Raw genomic sequence first — 15,177 nt, 5'->3', positions numbered from 1 at the left:
TTATGATTAATTATTTAAGATTGTATTATATTTTAAAAACCATATGGTTTTATTAATTATAACTAAACAAAATTTTAAAATATGCCTATAAGTGTCAATGTCAATTTCATTAAAAAAAATTCTTTGCTTTCTACTATGATATTTTTATAGTTTGTTCGGTAATTAAATTTGTGTTTAATCTAACAACTAATGATAAGTAGTTTAATATTTTAATATATTTCAAAGGATAAATTGTTTATTAATTTTAAACTAAAGAAAGTTTTTAAATATATATTATTAAATTTCAATTTTTCAAGTACCTTTAGTTAAAAGTATTAATCATAAATAAATTAATTTTTTAGCAGTATACATATAAAGTAATAGTTTTTATTTTGTATTTTTATTCTATTATTAAATAATCGTTTGTTTATAGTTTCATAATATATCCATTTATTATATTGATATTCACACGCAACTTCTTAATAAATACTCCATCAAGATGTTATATTATTAAGAATCTTTAGAACTTCATTATTGATTTAGCACAAGTTAATATCGTAAGTAGTGATATACCGCATACACAAATTTTGGATTCGGCTAGACCCAGATACATTTTAAAAATTGAGATCAGGCCGGATCCGGATCTGTTTTTTAAAACAAGATCTGGCCGGATCCAGATCCAGTAATCTTAGGTTTAAAAAAAATTAAAGATAAACTAGACTTAACAATTTTATTTTAATAATTCAAAACCTGTAATAGACAGTAGGAAACTTTTTTAGTCGACGGTTCATAATCAATAAAAAAGCCTTAAACAGTTTTTGTTTTTTTAATCATTTTTATTTTTTAATTTTGTAACGACAGAATTTTCTAAATATTGCAAGGAACATTTCCTGAAGGTTTGAGGTATTTATTTCAAAAAACCTTAGAGAAGATATTTTTTTAGTTGTCTACTCCCATAAGGAACCTAATGTACTTTCGTTTCAAAAACTATTTCGAATTTTGAAAATTTGTAAAAGCTTCTTTACAAAACAAGATCACATGTGAAAAAAATGATTTACCCCCTCTCCTCTTATGCCCTTAAACTACAAATGCATACTCTACTGGTAAACATTTATTAGTATTCATTTAAGTGGTATTTAATACTTATTATACTTTTTTTTTTCTATCTGAAAACTACTAATTTTATTGGAATAACCTTGCAAAATAAATGTTAGAGTCTCACATGACTTTAACCTTTATTAAATATGAATGTAGATTCCAACAAAAAACACTTGTATCAAACTTCTATTGAAATTTAAATTCAAGACCAGTACGAATAAATTTTAAAAGTTTCAATTATAATCAAAAAAAAAACACAAACATAATAAAAATCAATTTGTTTAATAGGTTTTCAATATTTATACTAATATGATAAGAGATTTATTTGTAACAGTGTGTAAAAGGTTAAACCTGTTTGAAGTTAAACAAAAACATTTTTTATTTTTCAGCTTTGATATACTTTTAGTAATAAAAATTTACTGAAATAAGATGTAAAAACTAATTAACAAAGTTTTAAACTACATATAAAAATGTAAAGCAATTAATAAAATAACTTTAACTAAAAACGAAACACGATGATTTTATTATTTATTGCTTAATATTTACTTATCTTATATTATATATAATTACTTTTGCTTTTTTAAGCAGATAAGAATTGCTTGTAATATTAACAAATTTAACATTGTAAATTTTTTTTAGTACCTAACTTTGAGTACAAAAACAAATAATTATTAAGGGAATAAATAAGTGAACGGTTTTAAAAGTTGATTTTGTTTACTTTTTTTTTCTGTAGCTATTAAACACCTTTAACCCCTTAACAAAACTCAAATTAGCGTTTAAAATGTAAAAGATCAAAGTCGGTGAGTTCAACAGGTTATACATAGTAGACGCAAATAGATAAGGCAAAAAAGACTATTTAAGTAAAAATATATCTTCTATTTCATTTATATTTTTAATCTTTAAGTATATTTGGTATCCGTTTGAAAAGCAGAGACCTCTAATTATTTTTTCAAAAACCAAACAAACCTATAGTTCTACTACATTTACATTCAATTTTTACAGCAAGCCCAATACTATGCCAGTATTTAAATTTGTCTAATGATGGAATGTTAAAAAAAAACAGCAAAAAAGTTGCAAAAAAACAATATTTTTTTCTATAAATGCTAACACTACATTTTGTTTAATATTTATGAAGTAAACCCTATAAGTTTCAAAGTCTTTAGCTCAAAATCAAAAAAAAAAGTATATTTTAAATTTTCCAAGATAATTAACAATGAAAAGAAAACAATTCATACGTTTGTATCAAAGTATTTTAAACAAAAATAACTGTAGTTCAAAGATATAGAATAATTTTTTTATTCTTTAAAATATAATTTTAGTTTATACTTTAGACTTATAAAAAATCTAATGCAAACTTTTATTTAAAAAAATACCTTTTTATGTTCTGCTATTTATTATATTATAAAGCTTTTTCTAGTGAAGCTGTTTTTTCTCTCTAGTTTCCTTATACATATTTTCCCAAATTAAGTTAATTCATTTATATTTTTGTAAAACTTTTATTACTGTAACTATCAATCCTTTATCATTCTACTGTCTGTTCATGATTAAAACTGGAAAAAAAATAAACAAAAGTTAGAAAAAGTTTGATAAGTTTTAATGTAACTTCAAAAAAGATATTTTTTTCTATGTTTCTATGACTTGATTATTTGACTTCAAAAAATAGCCTTTAATTTGTTTTAAGAGCATGGAAATAAAAATTAATCTACTTTCTATGTTTAAAGTCTACTGACTTTTTTTTTACTTCAAAAATAGTCTTTATTTACTTTAGAGTTAAAACTTAAACAAAATAAAAGGTCAACTGGAAGCCTTTGTTTTTTTAAGAGTATGAAAACAAAATATATTTTTCTAGTGAACCCAATTAAATTCCCAAGTACAAAGGGACAGAAGTTTGTAAACATTCCTAAAATTTTTATCAGTAATATTTTATTTTAAACTGTTTGAACTTGAAACCTAGGGTTCTACAGTTTGAATATTGTTTTGTTAGAATCAACTCATTATGACTTATAATTGTAAATCTAATAATGTTAAGGTTTTTTTTGTAAGTAAAACATATAAAAACAATTCTGAAAGTCAGTTAATTTATCTTCACAAACCTACCAACTGCCTTTGACGTATTAATTGAGCTTAATTATTAAAGACTGCTAGCTATAGCTTATTTTTTTCTTTTAAACCGTAATTAAAATTTTTTAAACAAAATAGTTGTAATAACATTTCTGATCAAAGAACATGTAACTAGTGATCTACCGAGCCTAACTAAAATCAGGATCAAAGCAATTGGAAAACGCACGTGTCAAGGCTTTTTTTTGTAGATAAAAAATGTCTTCAATTTAAAACTAATCTCACAAAAATTTATAATTAAAGTTCCTTAAAAAGTCAATCTAAAGTATTGTATACTTTTTTTTAAATAGTAATAACCTACTTTGTAAAAGTTTACAAACATTTATTAGTATTTTCTTATTGTCACAGAAGCTACAAAAACATTTAAGAAAATATCAAAAGGTAAATTTTTTACTTAGTAATGCATAATTATTTTACACTCTTTTTTTATGACCAACAAACACTAATTTTGTATTTTTTCTGTACTGTTTTGAAATTTAATGAAACTTTTTATTCATAAATCATAGATATTATATATACGTTTTTTTTTTCTATGTTTTATAATAGGGGTAATGAACATACAACTAGCATTCAATTACTCAATAAGTTTTTCTGGTCTTTAACTTATTTCTAGATATACTTCTATATACTGAATAATTTAGAATTTTAATTAAATTTACAAGGATTATATTAAGTTAATTGTAAATAATCTGTGATCATTTCATTATCATTTTTTGGTTTAAAAAAAAAATTATTGTAAATTTACAAAAATAAGGTGGCATGTGAAAATATATGATGTATCTAGTAAATCCAGCCCGTTTTAAACAAAAGTTTTCTACATTCAGCCTGCTAACTATAAGAACTGCTCAGCCCTATTGTCAAAGTTGGCTAATTTAAAAACCAATACCAACTAGTTATGTAATTCTACTGTTAGATAGAACAATGAAGATAATAAGAAAATTAAAACTATATTAAGAAGGTAATTAAGCATTAAAATTTTTGAAAATTAAAAATTATCTTGATAGAATTTTAATTAGAAAAAAGATCGGGACCAGGTAGATCACTACATGTAACTTATGATAAAAAGCGAATTATAAAATACTTTAAAATACAGAATATGTTAAAGCAACTCACTTGAATGTTAGAACCTTCGAACGGTGTATCTGCAAAAAAGAATTAAAACTTTGATTACAAAACTAATGAAAAACTACAAAACTATATAAATTAAAAAATAAGATGTAACGTTAAAAGGCGTTAAATACTGGAGATCCTGATAAGCTAAGCTTATCGGAATAAATACCACAGATGTTCTTGTACAAAGTTGAAATATGGTTTTAGCACAAGAACATCTGTGGTAAATTAAAAAATATTAAATTTAAGTACTTATTTGTAGAATAATTAGACTATAGCTCATTTTTAGTGTTTATATTTAAACTTGTTTTCGTTTCAGATTTTACATTGTTCATAAATTATTAAACTAAATTGACAAGGAGTTATTCTTTCATGTTAAATCTTATTAACAATTTGAGAAAAGTAAAATGGTTGTAGTAAAGTGCCCAATCCGTGGATGCGAGTTCCAGACGCCAGATCTATCCGGTGATGTAGTGAGTAGCCTTCTCAACCTCCACAAAGTGGAGCATCAGCAAGATTCTAGGTTATCCAATAATGGAGTAATACCAAATGCACCTCAATTGATTCGACCAAGGGTTGACAAGGGGATCAGCCAAGAGACATGGCTTGCTTTCATTCGGAGATGGGAGGCATTCAAGATTGGTTCAAATATAAGCAACCAAAATGCAAGCATACAGCTTTTTCAGTGTGCGCAGGACAAGCTTGGCGATCTTAAGTTAGCAAGTGATCCTCGACTGATGGCCAAATCAGAAAGTTACATTGCTAAACTGATGGAGTCGATTGCAGTCATAAAAGTTGCTATTAGTGTAAAGAGAGCAGAACTTATGAACCTACATCAGGACCATGATGAACTGTTTAGAACGTTTACCACTTGTGTGTACAAAGCAAAGCAGAAACCTGAAATTTCACTACAGTCTGTGAGTGTGACTGTGGGAAAAGCAATGTGACGAGCTACACAGAAGAAGCAATAAAAGATGTGATGCTCACTGATGTTGGGGACGATGACATAAGAAGAGAAGTTCTCAGTACTGAAGATATCTTATCCAGGTCATCATTTGATATAATTTCCTTTATTGAAAGTAAAGAAATGGGACTCCATGCAACTGAGAATTCGCGGACTATATCTGCAGTCTTTTCCTTTCAACGTCAGAAGAAGGGACGTGTCAACATAAGAGATAAGTCCCAACATGTTCCTTACCAGAACTGTAAAAAGCTTTTCTATCATTTCAACAAAAAAGGTAACCGAAATAAAAAGCCTTTCAGATATTGTCTATCTTGTTGGCGTAGTCGATCAAAACAATTTATATATATTCATACTATTTTTAATATTTAGTAATTTTATTTAATTATATTGATTCAATGAATGTTTTTATATAATTTTTTCAATAGTTGAATATATATATTACTATTGTTTAGACTATCATCATAAAAACAATAATAATAATAATAAAAATTTTAATTTTGAAAAAAACTAACACAAAAAATGACTATAATAAATAAATTTTTTTGAAGCAATAATGTTAATAAGCTAAATTGAGCAGAATAAAATTAAATAAAAGAAATATTAAAAATAAATTGTAATTACTAGATAATACTAATAACTATTATATAAATGTTACACGAAAACAAACAATTTAATTTAAAATATATAAGTAGCTTTAAATGACTATAAAGTAGTTTTAAAAATAAATTCAAGCTTAGGTTTTTAATCAGGGGTATAAAATAACATCAATGTAATTGCTGTTTTTTGTTTGGTAAGTATAAATTACAGGTGCTTACCAAAGTTTTTGAAGATGTAATGATATAGCTTTGTTTGTAGTTATAAAACAGCTATGTTTAATGACGAACTAGTTTTTAATAAAGGCTAGTGAAACAACTGTATCACAGAACCAAAAGTTCACTATATATACTATAACCAAACCATGTATATAATTATTTGTTGGGAGGCTTCAAAGCATAGGCTGAATTTGTAGGACTGTCCTATACGCGAGTAGCTTTTTTATCATTATGCGTAAGTGTTTTTTAGTTAGAGTTATGGTTGAAAAATAGGGTATAGTAAAAGTAGAAGTAAATAAAAAATAAAGACACACAGTGGAGGGGGTTGCAACTGAAAATAGCAAAAATAAATTCTCTTTGAAAATTTGTAAGTAGAAAGCCAAAATGCTAGTACATTTAGTGCTGGGAACTAAACTAATCCGTCTATAACAAAAGTTTTGCCAGTTGGCACAAGGCTATTTGAGTGGTTTTTTATCAGTTCAAATTTTTATGTCTTATAAAAAATCTAATATTAAAGGCTAAATAAAATACTTTTAGAATTTACTTTAACATAAAAGTATTTCATTACTGTTTTTATAGTTTAAAAAAGGTATTTAAAAAAATTGTTTAATAATTTATTTGGTATTTTTATCAATATTTTTTACTTTTGTAAAACAACTGTTAAATATGTCTTTTTTGCATGTTTTTTTTTATCAACATCTAAGTAAACTTTCTGAAATTAAGGAATTTCCGCATGCAGTCAAAAGTAAATGTACAGTAACTCTCGAATTTATGCATTCCTTTGGTTCTGCACTCTCGTTTAGTTATGAATTTTAGAATTCTAAAAAAATACAAAAAAATCATAAATCTTTAATATTGTTTTCTTTCTCAGGTATTTCCATATTTTTACAGGGTTCCAGTTTTTTTGATTACAACAATGACAAGAATTTCTTTTAGAAAAATTTGAAGAAAATATTTTGAAAATATTAGAGGAAATAGATTTTTAATAAAATTGAGGTTTTTGCATTTTTAGTTTGTGCCTTCCATAGGAACCTCTTAAACTCTCTAAGGCTTTTCTCTTTATATTTTAAAAGTCTTAGCCCCCTTTTATGCCTTTAAATCAAACAAAGTACAATGTTCAATTCCTCTTAATACTTATGGCATAAAGTTTCATCTCAACTCAATAAATCGTTTATTTATAGCTAATTTGTTCCTTGCCCACTTAAGATTAAACTTGTCTAGCATGGTATTATAACAGGGGGCTGCAGGTCAAAAAGGAACGTTTTTTTATGTGCTTTAAAAAAATATTTAAAGACAATTTTTTTGAACAAAAAAAAATTGGCGATAGAATATCCTTTGAATATAGCACTAAAATTTTATTTTTGTGTTTTCGAAAATGTTAATATATTAAACTAGTTGAATAAAAATTTTAATGTGGCCCGCAGGCCGCAGTTTGCCGACCCCTGTATTAGAAAAAGGAATAAAATAGAAAAAATCACTTTGTACACACATATCAAATTATTATTAAAGAACTTTTCACAATTATATACAACTAAATAAAAACTTAATGTACAGAAAAAAAAAGTTAATAAAACTCCAAACTGTATTTAATAAAATGCATTATAAGAAAATAGCCAAAATAGTAGGTATATTTGCTACCTCTTGTTTAGTTATGCACTTTTGTTGTGGACACAATGTGCGTAAATTTGCAAGAGGTGACTGTATATCAGGGTGTATAAAAATTTTCATCTGTTTTTTAATAAGAATGAAGCATTCTAGAAAGAATTATCCGATGTAATTTTCGAAAACATCTTATACGACCTTTTTCTTTAATTTTAATTAAGTAACTATAGTAGAAAAAGTTGATTTTTGTTATAAAAACTTTATATTTAGTACCTACTAAACATCTACAAGCTGTCAAAAAAAAAATAATAAAAAAATGAGATTAATTTATCTTGTTTATTTTTTTAAAGCAAAGAAATTTTTAATACAAAAAACTGCATAGAGCAAAATCATTATATAAAAGCTACAAATTAAAGTCCAATAATCTTTATTCTATAAGGAAATTATAATTTGGTTTATAATGTTCAATAGATACAACCTTCGACTGTATTGAAATTAATCAAATTTTAAGATTTTTAAGTTTTGATTTTTTAAGAAAATTTGTTCCCTATTCTAGTTAAATGCGTTTTTGCTCCACTGCTAGACACTCTTTCAAGCAGATTGGTAAAAAAACTGAATGTAAGTAGCAGACCTAAAAATTCGAGAACATTTTAAATCTCCAAATTTTTTAATGACTTATTTTATGACGATTTTTGTTTTAACTACTTACACGTTTCACTGCTTTTGCAGCTTTACATAGACAGCTTGTTGAGAAAGTTGATACTTATCTTAGGGCAATAATTAAAAAATTATTGATATTATCAAGCGGCCTTAATCTTTATAATTTGATTTACGATGGGTTTTTTTGTATACAATTGTTAAATATCAAAAACTATTTCAGTTGGTATACACTCTTTTTTAATCATTAATAATTGCTACTAGTTTTATTGCTATTTTATTACTCATTATTATGTATTGCAATTAGTATATGTTACTTAAGATTTGTAGCTTTATATCATATTTTTATTCTACAAGCTCTTTTTAGTTTTCATATTTTTTAGATTTGTATTAGTAGTTTAAAACAGAAAAATGTTTGATAGACTAATTATTGTTCATAAAAAGATAGTTCTTAATTTAAGTTTTAACAAAACTATAATTTTCTTTAATCAATTTACCTAACTGTTTTTTTCGATCTACCTTAAACTTAAAAAGCATTTATTATATAACTTAGTATTTAAAAAAAAAAATTTTATCCAAACTAAAAACCATCATACTTGATATAAGTTAAATCTTAAGAAATTCTTAGGTTTTAAAGCATATAAATAACAAAGATAAAATTCTAGATTTACATTTTTAGATAAGCTTTTTTTGAGCGTGATTGAGTTTAACAAAAATTGTTTAAATTTTTTGCTGCTTTTTTAAGTGTTGTGTTTCTTCAATTAAACTTGTTTAATATGTTAGCATACATTTATCAATCGAAGTTCACTTTATCAAATTTCTAAATAAAATTACAAAGCTACAAAAATACCTAACAAACCTTTAAAGTTGAAAAAAGTAAGGTTTTTTATTGAGCTTTCATTTTCATTTTTATTTGATTCAGAATTTTCACTCCTGAAAATTACAAGAGTAATGTATTTTAGAATAGATTGTTAATTTGTTAGCATATTGCTAAAAAAGCAAATAATTTAAAACTTAAGTAAAATTTGAGTTTCAAAAAAATATTTATATGGTAAAATGAGTTATTAAAAAATATATCTTATTTATTATCTAAAATTATTAAAAACTAAAACAAGGTGGGTTTTTGAAATAAATCTATAATCCAATATTTATTTTAACAGTTTATTACAAACAAAACAATGTTTCACTCCTATACTTGCATATAGGAGATCCTCAGTTGTTGTAAATAGGTCTTATTCAAAAAGAAACATTCTATTATTATTTACAACAACTGAGGATTTCCTATATGCAAGTATAGGAGTGAAACATTGTTTTGTTTGTAATAAACTGTTAAAATAAATATTGGATATAAATCTCCTTAAAGACATTTAAGTCGAGAACTTTAAATTGTTTGATTTAAAATAAGTTACATTATTATAAATCTATAATTTAATTTGTTTAGAGTAAAACAAAAATTTTTCCTTAAAATTTTACCTCCATAAATAAACTCACTTTTGAGAGCTTTTGCTGCTATTATTTTCTTTTGAAAAATTAAGGGATGCAGATTCATTTTTTCCTTAAAATATTTAAAAAAATATTATTGATTTTAAACTTAGCAACATTTTTTGTTTTTTAATTAAAAGAATTATTTTTTTTTTATATTATGGGCACTTACCTTTTGTTATAGCAGCAGTATCACTGAAATGGTCATGCTTAAAATTCAACTTAGGTAATTCTGCTTTAAAATTAAAAGTTATACAAAAAAGGAAAAATGTTGAAATATTTAAACAATTTTAACTTTTAATTCTAAAACTGACTACAACACAAATGGTATTATAAAATAACTCTAAATCTATACATACTAATTCTAAAAAACAATTATAATACAATTGAAGAAGAGAAGCCCAAGTTGAACAAAAAAATAGAGGCCAATGGATATGACAGGGTTGACACACTTTGAGGCAAAAAAGCCAGTCTTAGTGACCTTAGCTTAGTTAATTTCAAAGCTTATTAAACATACTTTACAAACATTACCTGCTTGAGTTAGCTGCTGAAGTAGTGCAATATTGGGAAGTTTCAAAAGTTTAGGTTGTTGACATATTTCACAGTTTTTGAATGAATAATGGTTATTAAAAGTACAATGGGTACAAGTCCAACTTTCCTTTTGTTGCTCGAAATTCATAAAAAAAATTAAGTTAAAATGATCTTTAAAAATTTAATTAAAATTCAATTGTTTTCTAACAGAGATCTTGGTAAAACAAGTTCACTGGAGTAAATAATAACAAATTTACAGAGTACTCTTTCCTTATTATACTATCATATGTTTCTGTGTATTAATAACATTAACACACTTCAACAGAGCTATTAAAGTATTATTATTTGTAGTATTTCTTCAACTTTCATAGCTTCAACTTTCATAGCAATCTAAATGTTATTATTAAAAGATTATGTAAAAAACACTGTGTAAAGTTCTGTAAAATTTGTTATAACTTGAAAACTCAATTTTTTTGAACTATAAATCTAAAACCTGAATAAAATTCTTAAAATTATCTGAAATATTATCATAAAAATATCTAGCACTAAGCCAAAAAAGTATGTGTGAAAATCCTAGACAAGACGTTAAAAGCTATCTGTGGTTAATAACCAAAAGGTTCATTGTGCACCAGGTCCTAGTGCCAAATAGTTTGAGCGTTTTTTTTTTACATTCAATAAACTAACAAAATAAATATTAAACAGTATATTCAAAAGAAAATCAATGGATTTTCACAATTTTAATTTAGGAAAGTCTAGTGATTAAGTTTTAATTTGTAATTGAAATACCTATTAATGAACTTCAGCACATAAGCATCAACAACAACAGCATCCGAGACAACCTACAACATGTTTTGTCCTTATTAAGACTTATCAGGTAGGTAAAGTTGCAAGAAACCACTGTTGAGATCTAATTAAGTGGGGTTAACTGCATATGCACTGAATTGCACTAAACTATTTACAGTCAAGTGTCTAAGACAGGGTTTCCCAACCAGAGGTGTAAGAGGTCTTTTTAATTTTATTTGATAAATAAGAATATTTTCTTTAACTATAAGCTAAAACCTTTTTTTACTAAATAAAACAAAACTATCAATTTTTAAAGCTAACAAGCAATTCAAATCATATAAAATGGAGTTTTGGGTGTAGAGCAAAAAAAAGCTTATTATGAAAATTACACTTGATGTTCTGGTTTGGACAAAGACCAAAAAAAAGGTTTTCAGTGTTTTTAATACTAATTTCGAACCTTACACAAGTTATATGTACCTTAAATGTACTGCAAGGAATACAAGAACATATAAAAATTGTTTAAGGGTGTGAGAACAAATAATAAAACTTTAGGGGTGCAAGCATCAAAAAGGTTGGGAACTACTGGTCTAAGACATTGTCAGCTTTTTGGGAATTTTAGTCTACGCTTGTTTACCTGATTGACAAGTCCTAATAAGAAAAAACAGGTTGTAGGTTGTCTTGGATGCTGTTGTTGATGGTTGAGTGGTAAAGTTCATTATTTTTTATCAATGGCCCAAAACATTTCAAACTTGTTTAATTATAGCAAAATAAACTGTTTTTAAAACAGCTGATGATTTTAGTAATAAGCTACATGAAACTATTGTACTGTTATTTTTTTCAAATAAGTATATATTAGTTTATTAATTAGTCTATTTTTTATACTAAACTTATATAAAATACATCTTACTTATTTGAAAAAAATTTCAAAAAAAATTACTTCTAACTACAATAGTTTTATGTAGCTAATTTCTACAATCAACAGCTATTTTGATTACAAATAAAGATTCAAATACTTTATCACTAGAAGAAAAATGTCAACGCTCACAACTAAGGTCAATGGATTGATGTGGAGAAAACTTTTTGGTCATTGAGCTGCTCACCATTTGCTTGTAAATAATACTTTGATCTAACTATAAAACAATAATGGAAAAACAGTAAAAAATAAAACTTATAAAGTAATTACATACATTAATGTATATACACAATTGTAATACAAAAAAAAACTAATTTTCGTATTGTTTACTAAAGTTTCAACGTTTAACACGTTTCATCAGAACAACATAAAGCACATTGCATAGTTTTTAAAGATTCACAAAAAAACATGTTTTGACATAACAAATAAAATTGAATAACTTTAGTTAGCTAATCTTAAAAACAACTTATGTATAAGTTAACTTATTTTATATTTTGCTTTGTTTTTGTTTTTGATTTATTTTGTTGTTATTTTTTATTATTGATTAGTGTTTTCTATTCTTTTAAAGTATATATTTTGATTGTGAAGGCAGGGTTGCTGTTTTTTTTCTTTTATTTAATAATAAATCTTTTTTTTTTTGTTTAATATTTTTCTAGGCTACATAAATTGCATGTTTTGTTATTTTTTGGTTTTGTTAATATATACATATATACTATCATATACATTGAAATAAAACTGATTAAGTTTAAAATTGGTGAGCACCCTTTTTTAAACCATTACTGCCAATATTGACCATGGAAACCATAGTATACCATCCACTCCACATCATCTCCTCCCCTAGATTTTTATTTTTACGAATATTTACATTCACATTTTTCTTGTTGCCCTTTCTACAAGAGCCAATCACAATAAATAAGGGGGGAGAATTTGTAATGTCACTATACATAAAATATGTAGTATACTCATAATTCTGTAAGAGCACCATGTACTCTTAAATAGTGTCTATAAACTTTTAGTATATGTGCTAGTAGGTAGGTAAAAACTTTAAATTATTAAATATGTGTTAAACTGTTTTATTGATTTGTAAATAAATTACTTTTAATCAACAAAATTTAGTTTTTGTAACTTTTTAAATTTGTTTAAACTACATAAAATTAAATCACTTCAACTACTGAACTACTGGACTTAAAATAAAAATAATAAAATTATACAAATATTCTGAAAAAATAAAATAATAATATAAGTATTATAAGTGAGTTGAATAAATTTTTATAAAAAAAAAAAACATTTTCTGGCTAAAATAACAGTTTAAGTAAAAATATCCAAAAAAAAAATTTTTTTTATAAGGGGCCCCACTCAAAAAGTCAAACCCCAAAGATGTTGTGATATTTTTTTCCAGCTTTTTATTGCTTTTAAAATATATGAACCATACAAGTTTTACCAAAACTCTTAGCACTTGAGCAAGAAATCCCTCAAATAGCATTGCTAAGAATTTAGGTAAAACTTGTATGGGTCATATATTTTTAAAGCAGTAATAAACTGGAAAAAAAATATCACATCATCATAAAACATAACTATACAAGTCTGTTAAAAATAAAAATTACTAGAAAAAAATTTTATTATTGCATAAAAGGTTGTATATCTAAAAAACTAAAATTGTGTAAAGTTTGAATTTTTCTGAAAAGTTTATTCAGGCTTATGGTATACAAAAAAAGATTGAAAAAAAAAGTTTATAGCATCATTAAACTCATTTTAATAAGTATGTTTAAGAAAAAAAAAGAAAAAAAAAATATTTTAAGAAAAGGTTGTAGAAATAAAAAAAAAAGAAAAAACACAAAAATTTTAAAGGGGCCCTATTTTAAAAGTCAAATCCCAATTCAATGGATTTTTTTAATTAAAGAAAAAGGACCGTTCTTTAGAATAAAAAAAAAGTTAATTATCTATTAAGATAAGGACATAATTGGGTCTTAAGTTTGGAAATCTTTATAAAATTCCTAAAAAACACTCAGGAGCTAGGTTCATGCTTCTAGTGAAAAACATATGCTATTGATTTTTTTATAAATTGTAATAATAAAAACTCCCCTATAACAAACATTAAACGAAAAACGAAATTAAACCAACAAATCAAGCCTAATAACAAAACTATATGCAGCAAAACTTTTTGATATAGATCTTGAAAAAAAGACAAAAATACATAAGAAGGATAAATGAAATGTGAACTATGTAATAACTTTAAGAATTGCATGACAAACTTTGATTCTACAACAAATTCAATTTACAAACAAGGTAGTCTGTGCCAGAACAAAAAATGTAATGCCAAGTGCCATGCCAGCTAAGCACTTAAGTTTATATTGTAACACCTCTTGCTAAATAAAATAAACTTTTCAATATTGCAAACATTAGGGGGTTTTTTTTATATTGTTTTGCCACCAAACAAACAAAAGTCGAGTAGTATGGTTTTTCTTTTGGAGTTTTTAGATTGGATTTTTTGATAGAATTTTACATAGAATTGGACTGTTAAAACGTTGTGAGTATATTTAATATTGTTTTGGTATTGTTTTTGCAGGAAATTCTGTTTTATAATAAATTCTTTGATTTGTTTATACATTCTGAATTGCTATAAATAAATAAATCTTGTGGTTGCTTCATTCACATTACTAGTTAATTTTTTTTTGCTTTAGATTTAATAAGATTTGTAAACAGTTTGCTTCTCTTAAAAGTTATCTCAGTCAAGATTAAATCTAAGAGTTTTAAAATAATTGAATTCTTTAAGTAAAATATTCTAATAACTAACCGTTAGTTAATTTATATTTGGTTGTTGCTATAATTAAATAAGTTTTAGTTTTCGCAACTTTTATTCATAAGTGTAAATCATTGTGATTTTAGTAAATAATTTGCAAGCAGTCTCTCTCACTTGTTAACATTTTTCTATACTGGTGGTTCAATAGTGTGGCTTAGCACCACTATACCCTGTTTAAATAATATCATCAGTGTAATTCATGGCTTTAGCACCCCTTTTCCCTAAATAACTTCCATCATGGCCTGTAATAGTAATGAGAGTTAGCTTAACTTTACAATACGAGTTGGTAACCGACTTCGAGACCAAGACGTCGAGCCCCGGCCTATTG

At 25.3% G+C, this 15,177-nt stretch overlaps 1 protein-coding gene across 5 annotated transcripts in view; it reads right to left on the bottom strand.

Moving 5' to 3' along the window:
- LOC145834339 (calpain-15-like) overlaps positions 1 to 10,514 on the bottom strand; it is a 29,875-nt gene extending 19,361 nt beyond the window's left edge. For 3 of the 5 annotated variants that reach the window (XR_014369784.1, XM_082941746.1, XM_082941745.1), the window contains exons 1-5: positions 10,354 to 10,514; positions 9,995 to 10,057; positions 9,832 to 9,895; positions 9,200 to 9,273; positions 4,309 to 4,337 (exon numbers count right to left, since the gene is read on the bottom strand). Coding sequence is in view for 4 of the 5 variants with exons in the window: in XM_082941746.1 (XP_082797872.1) it covers positions 4,309 to 4,337; positions 9,200 to 9,273; positions 9,832 to 9,895; positions 9,995 to 10,057; positions 10,354 to 10,501 (378 nt within the window). In the remaining variant the exon portion in view is untranslated. The remainder of the gene's footprint in view (positions 1 to 4,308; positions 4,338 to 9,199; positions 9,274 to 9,831; positions 9,896 to 9,994; positions 10,058 to 10,353) is intronic. The other 2 variants (XM_082941747.1, XM_082941748.1) reach the window with 2 other exon arrangements.
- Positions 10,515 to 15,177: the final 4,663 nt, after the last annotated feature.

The sequence above is a fragment of the Thalia democratica genome, chromosome 4, assembly GCF_965202585.1.
Source record: "Thalia democratica chromosome 4, ktThaDemo2.hap1.1, whole genome shotgun sequence".
Classification (NCBI taxonomy): Eukaryota; Metazoa; Chordata; class Thaliacea; order Salpida; family Salpidae; genus Thalia; species Thalia democratica.
This window is presented reverse-complemented; position numbering and strand designations above follow the sequence as displayed.